Source organism: Mastomys coucha, unplaced genomic scaffold (genome assembly GCF_008632895.1).
Source record: "Mastomys coucha isolate ucsf_1 unplaced genomic scaffold, UCSF_Mcou_1 pScaffold13, whole genome shotgun sequence".
NCBI lineage: Eukaryota > Metazoa > Chordata > Mammalia > Rodentia > Muridae > Mastomys > Mastomys coucha.
In genome coordinates this window covers 27,703,079-27,709,078 of record NW_022196895.1, presented here as the reverse complement: position 1 = coordinate 27,709,078, position 6,000 = coordinate 27,703,079, and the positions used below count along the sequence as shown (strand labels likewise).

Below are 6,000 nucleotides of genomic sequence, written 5' to 3'. Positions count from 1 at the left end.
TTAAGCATAGAGTCTCTGGCTTCACTGATTTGGTCCATCACTAGTTTACACCTCTGCATGTTTCCCTGGGACAGAAAAAGACACACTGTTACCTGATGTCACAGAGATGAAACGACTTTTAGAGGACAGTTCCACAGAGAACAAGGCTGACTAGACTATTGCTTTGAGTTCTTGGGGAGCTCTGGGGAGGCCTGAGAGTCCAACTAGCACTAAATTGTAAGACTATTGCTAAAGATGCTGGATGACTTGGTCAAAAAAAGCTAAAGAAGCTGGAAGTACACTTTGTTCTTACTGGCTAGCCCTTACTGGGTCAGGATAACTTTAATCGACAATCAGTGCTTAAATCTTTACTCCTTTTGTGGGCTCTATGCAACAATACCGAGTGCCCAGACAAACTGAGCTCAGTGATAACACAGTGGCAAGCCTGTTAGAGAAGAAGAACTACTTTCCATTGGATCTGTGCTGGCTCTACAGGAGGGAAGCCATGTCTGAGATGGTCAACTTGACGAGAAGCCTGTGGCTAGGAAGGTCATAGGCTCACAGAAAAAAAAAGTGACTGGAGAGATTGCTCAGCAGCTATGAGCGAGCGCTTGTTGTTCTTTATGAGGATCTAAATTTGGTTCCCCGCCACGTCAGGTGGCTCACAACTGTTTTTAGCTCCAGTCCAAGGGATCCAACACCCTCTTCTGGTCTCTGCAGATACCTATGTCCACACACACACACACACACACACACACACACACACAGAGCCCAAATAAACAAATAAAAAGTAAATAAAAAATGGCTAAGTCCCTCTCTACTAATGCACACTGAAGCAAAGGAGTTTGTACAAAAGAGACACTCTTGTAGTGGGGAATGGTATGGTAAAGTTAGAGGAAAAGGAAGACAGAAATGTAATTAGGCACAATCTCAACAATTAATAACAAAGTTATTAATAAACAAAATAAGCAACAAGCAAACAAACAAAATGCCTATGGCGAGGGAGGCTGCTGGTGAGAATACATTAAAAAGATGGCCCATGAGCAAGCACTCTGAAGGATGAGGACTCATCAAACCTGGATCAGCTCATTTATTCGATGCAGATCGTCATCAGTTGCTGCCTTTTTCTTTGGGATAATCCCTTCCTGTAGGTTGGTAAGTCTTTCATAAACGTCGTGTTCTAGATTGGTCTGCAACACACAAGAAATACTGTGACTTTGGACACTTTTCTGTGTCAATCTGATGCAAAGCCAGCCACCTGAGCAGGGAAGGCTGCTGTACAAGTGCTTGGGGATAAAGACCTCGCTTGCAAGGACTAAGGCATGAATATTAACAAACAATAAAGGAATGAACCGATCAATACTTTATATTATGCTATACTTTGCCATAGATCATAGTCCATTTTCAAAGGTAATTTTGAAATACTACACTGAATCTATAATTCACTTGAAAAATAGCTGTCATTTTTACAGAAATATAATTTTATATAATTTAACCCAAGCCAAAATATAATGGCATTTTTCCCCCAAGACTTTCATGTATCTCAGACTGACCTCAAACCGACCATGTAGCCAAGCACGACTCTGAACTGAGCCCACTGACTTACAGGCTGTGTGTGCCTTTCCATCCGGTTTATATAGTGCTGAGAACCAAACTCAAGCCTCCCCACGTGCTAGCTAAGCACCTAGCAAACGCTACACGACGCTCGTCACCCTTCTCCTCAGGTAGGGCCTTGCTAGGTAGCTCAGGCTGCCTCTAACACAAAAGATTTCCTACCCCAGCTTCACAAATAGATACTATGATCCTAGCGTGTGCCAGCACACTGTTGTGCGACTCAGTAGAAGATGCTCTTGAGATCACTGTCTCCCTATAGATGGGAACATTGTATGAGGCTACTGTGGCCACTTCTCCTTTCACTCAGATGAGGAGATTCTTGTCCCAGGGCTGTGTCTATGGGGGGAGGGGAAGTCATATAAACTCTACCACTGGACAGATGACAGAGGGTGCAGTTAATATTCATCAGCCAGGAGAATAGTGCACCTAGGGGACAACATGGGATGCTCTCAGGGACAGAATGAATTATCAGGGACTGTGGGAGGCAGGCTTTGTAGAAAGCATTCCTGCCTGTTCTTTAAAGCAAGATGGTGCGGGTCTGTGTGTCCTACTAGAAGCTGGTAGGTCACTGAAGTCTGTTACCTGGTAAGTAGCAAAATGTGTGATGGTTCATGGTGAGGGCTGGTTGGCTATCAAACCTTCTTTGAGGAAGCAGAGTGGTAGAGAGAAGAGGCTCATGGGAAAGCCATTTAAGGCTCTTCTTACTTTATATGTCCTAATAGGACATAATATTTACATTTAACTTCAGTCTTTTTTTTTTTTAATTAATTAATTTATTTATTTTTTGTTTTTTCGAGACAGGGTTTCTCTGTGTAGCCCTGGCTATCCTGGAACTCACTCTGTAGACCAGGCTGGCCTCCAACTCAGAAATCTGCCTGCCTCTTGCCTCCCAAGTGCTGGGATTAAAGGCGTGCGCCACCACTGCCCAGCTTAACTTCAGTCTTACACCACAGCACTTTTATATATTTTGGGTCTGGGAATCAGAATTCAAATTTAGGCCTGGACAGATGGCTCAGTGAGTAAAGACACTTGCTCCCAAGCAGCATGACCTGAGTTTGACCCCCCAGGACCTACACGGTAGGACAGAACCCACTACTCCCAAGAGCTGTCCTCTGACTCACTTCTATTAAATAAACGAGTAAACAAATAATTATAATCACCATGCAATAGATAAAACTTGACTTGCTTTCGCTGTGGGATCACAGGCCCGTGTGCATTTATGACCCCACTTCAGGCAGCGCTGAGGATCAAACCCAGAGCCTACGGTACAGCAGGCAGGCAGTATTGGGTTGCCTCTTTGGCATGACATACCAACTTCCAGAACTGCACCTACCAGCTGTAGTAACTGGGCAGCACACAGGTGGACTTTCCAGCCTTGGGCACGGCAGGACACTCCTTTCTGATTAGCTATTTCCTGCAACATAGCTTTCTTCTCCTCTGGAATCACAGAGATCAAAGTAAGTATATTTCATTTGTTAAAAAAGCAAACTCATTTGGGTTAAGCAGCTTAAGTGTCAATATCTTATCAGAATTTCTTTCCTCAAACATCTTCTGTATTTAAATCAGGTAGGAGTCATTAAGAAAATGAATAAAACTCTGTGTTTTCTTTCTGAGACAGGGTTTTGCCTGTGTGGCCTGCTGTTGTAGACCGGGCTGGCCTTACACTCACAGAGCTACATGCTTATCCCTCCTGAGTGTTGGGCTTACAGGGGGCACCAATATACTAGCTTCTTTTCTGTATTTTCACCTGCTCCACAGAAAGCTTTGAAGATATACTCTGCTAACAGGGTGAGCTAGGAGGACAGCTAGCAATGGTGGTAATCTCTTAGAGGAGAAATGGTCTTCAGGGAAACTGAGCCTTGTTCTATGTGTGGGCTTGTTTATGTGCAGCTGGAGGGTTGGACCAAAATTCTGGAGGCTTTTTTTGGAGTTAGCTATAACTTAAGAAAAATACCAAGGGGATTGTATTTCTAATTCGAGAGGAGACAGAAATGACTTAGATATAGTAACTGGGCAGCACAGAGGTAGTTTCTTGCCTTAGGCATAAGGGGACATTCTTATCATTAACTATATCCTACAGCACGGTATTCTTTGAAATCATATGTAAAATAAACATAACTATAAACAGAATAAATATGATATGGTATCACCAAGATTGAAAGACACAGATTAGGTTTGAGGGCTATCTGTAAAATGGTGAGTTTAGTTTTAAGTCCCCTGCAATGGCCCTTCTATCTAGTGTAGTTTCATAGTGGGAAGATGTTGGAGAGGGATATCAATCAGGGTGTGGCAGAACTCTGTTCCAAAATCTCAGTTTTGAGGTGAACCTACTCTGTTCTAAACAATGTACTAAAAAAATTGTTTAATTGGCAAATATCAAAATACCAATAACCCCCAGCAGGCTTTGAAATACTGTAGTTAAGGCTGCCTCTGCTTCCTGAGTCCTGGTTTGCAGAGGTGTGCCACCTCTGCCTGCCTCCCAGTGGTGCTGGGAACTAAACTCAGGCATTTTTGCAGGCTAGGCAAGTAGTCTCAAGTAGCCTCAACCCAGGCTGGTCCAGAATTTCCAAGAAGCCCAGGCCGGCCGGCTCCCAACTGATGATCCTTCTCGGCTTCCCATGCACTGGGATTACAGGCATGCACCATCATGTCTCATCCTTTCACAGGTACTGGTGCATACCTGAAATCCCAATACCTGAAAGGCTGAAGCAGAAGGTCACAAGTTCAAGGCTAACCTGGGATACAAGCCAGGTGGTGCTTCAAACAATAAAAAAAGCTTAGTTATTATCCAGGTAGGACCTCACACATGCTCTGCAACAAGCCATTAGTCTGCATCATCACAGTTGGCACTGAGGCATTTCTCAGCTGGCGTCTTCAACTTAAAGCCACTTCCTCCCTTTCTAGATCACATATTATGGGCTGGGCTCTGAATGGCTACAAGACTTGTACCAGCTGGGTGGTGGTGGCTCACGCCTTTAATCCCAGCACTTGGGATGCAGAGGCAGGCGGATTTCTGAGTTTGAGGCCAGCCTGGTCTACAGAGTGAATTCCAGGACAGCCAGGGCTACATAGAGAAACCCTGTCTTGAAAAACCAAAAACCAAAACAAAACAAAACAAAAAAACCAAAACCAAAACAAACAAACAAACAAACAAAACCCAACCCAAACCAACCAACCAACCAACCAAACAAACAAACAAAAAGACTTGTACCATTTCATCCCTGCCTTGTGTTATCTCTTTATTCTTTTCAGTTTTTGTGTGTTTCATTGGTTTTCTTAGCTTTTATTTATAATCACAGACGACTGTAATCTGGCTAGACTTGGAGTGAGTTAGTGTGGTGACTGTAGTTTATGCCCAAAGACAGACATCAGGGAGCATAAGCCATCTGTCAAGGTGTTTCCCACTGGATAGCCTTTTTTTTTTGAGACAGGGTTTCTCTGTGCGCCACCACCACCTGGCCTGGTTATCTTTTTAAAAGTGAGGCCCAATCAGCTAGTCTTTACTTCGTATGGGTTAAAATGTTCCCAGGCTTGACTCTGAACACTTACAGCTACAGCATTCTTGTGGTTTGAGTAGGTGTTTCTTTGCACTGATGATCAATACTCTGATCTCCTGAGATTTCCAAAGTATCACTGGCCCCCTGGATGTGGGCCAGTTGATATTTGTATATCAACAATTAAAGAGAAAAACTCCGTACTGAGCATGTACAGACTTACCTTTTCTTCTTGTCATAGTCCTTAAGTAGTTTATCAACTATTTCTTATGGTTTGAATGTGAAATATTCCCTACAGACTCATGTTTGTTTGTTTTCTGAGACAGGGTCCCATGCTAGCCTCCAATATACAAATGCACCCATCCCAGCCTCCTAGGCACTGGCAGTGTCGGCATGAGCACCTACCACATAGGGCTTTGTCAGTGCTGGAGACTGGGCTCCACAAGCACTCTGCCAGTCCTCAGCTCTTAGGCCTCACTGGTTTCAACACTTGGTCTCCAGCCAATGGCACGTGCACCCAGACCATGGCATGTGCGCTACATTAGCTATGTGGCCTAATAAAAAAACCACAAATTTACTTAAAATACTAGATTACCTTTTTTTTTTTGAGGCACTCTTGATCTTTGACATTAGATAGTAAACTGTTCAAATAAGACTCATTTTGAGACCAAGAAAATTACCATATAAGTTTCCAAGTTGAATTTATGAAAACAGAACAGTGTGAACAATTTCTGGAAATGCATAGTTCTCCATGTATTTATTATATTGGAGATGAATGATACTTAAAAGACCACTAAGTAGAAATATTTTTAAAGTTATCAACCATTTTCATTAAATGTAGGCTTATTAAATGTAGGGTTGTAGAGATGGCTCAGCATTTGGGAGCACGGGCTTATCTTCTAGAGGACCCAGG

The 6,000-nt window shown here is 43.1% G+C and overlaps 1 protein-coding gene across 1 annotated transcript in view; it reads right to left on the bottom strand.

Annotated features, from left to right (window-relative positions):
- Window positions 1–6,000, bottom strand: part of Sap130 (Sin3A associated protein 130) — an 89,042-nt gene that overhangs the window by 7,056 nt on the left and 75,986 nt on the right. The window contains exons 19-21 of the mRNA XM_031366366.1: window positions 2,927–3,030; window positions 1,056–1,169; window positions 7–65 (exon numbers count right to left, since the gene is read on the bottom strand). Of these exons, the coding sequence (XP_031222226.1) occupies window positions 7–65; window positions 1,056–1,169; window positions 2,927–3,030 (277 nt within the window). The remainder of the gene's footprint in view (window positions 1–6; window positions 66–1,055; window positions 1,170–2,926; window positions 3,031–6,000) is intronic.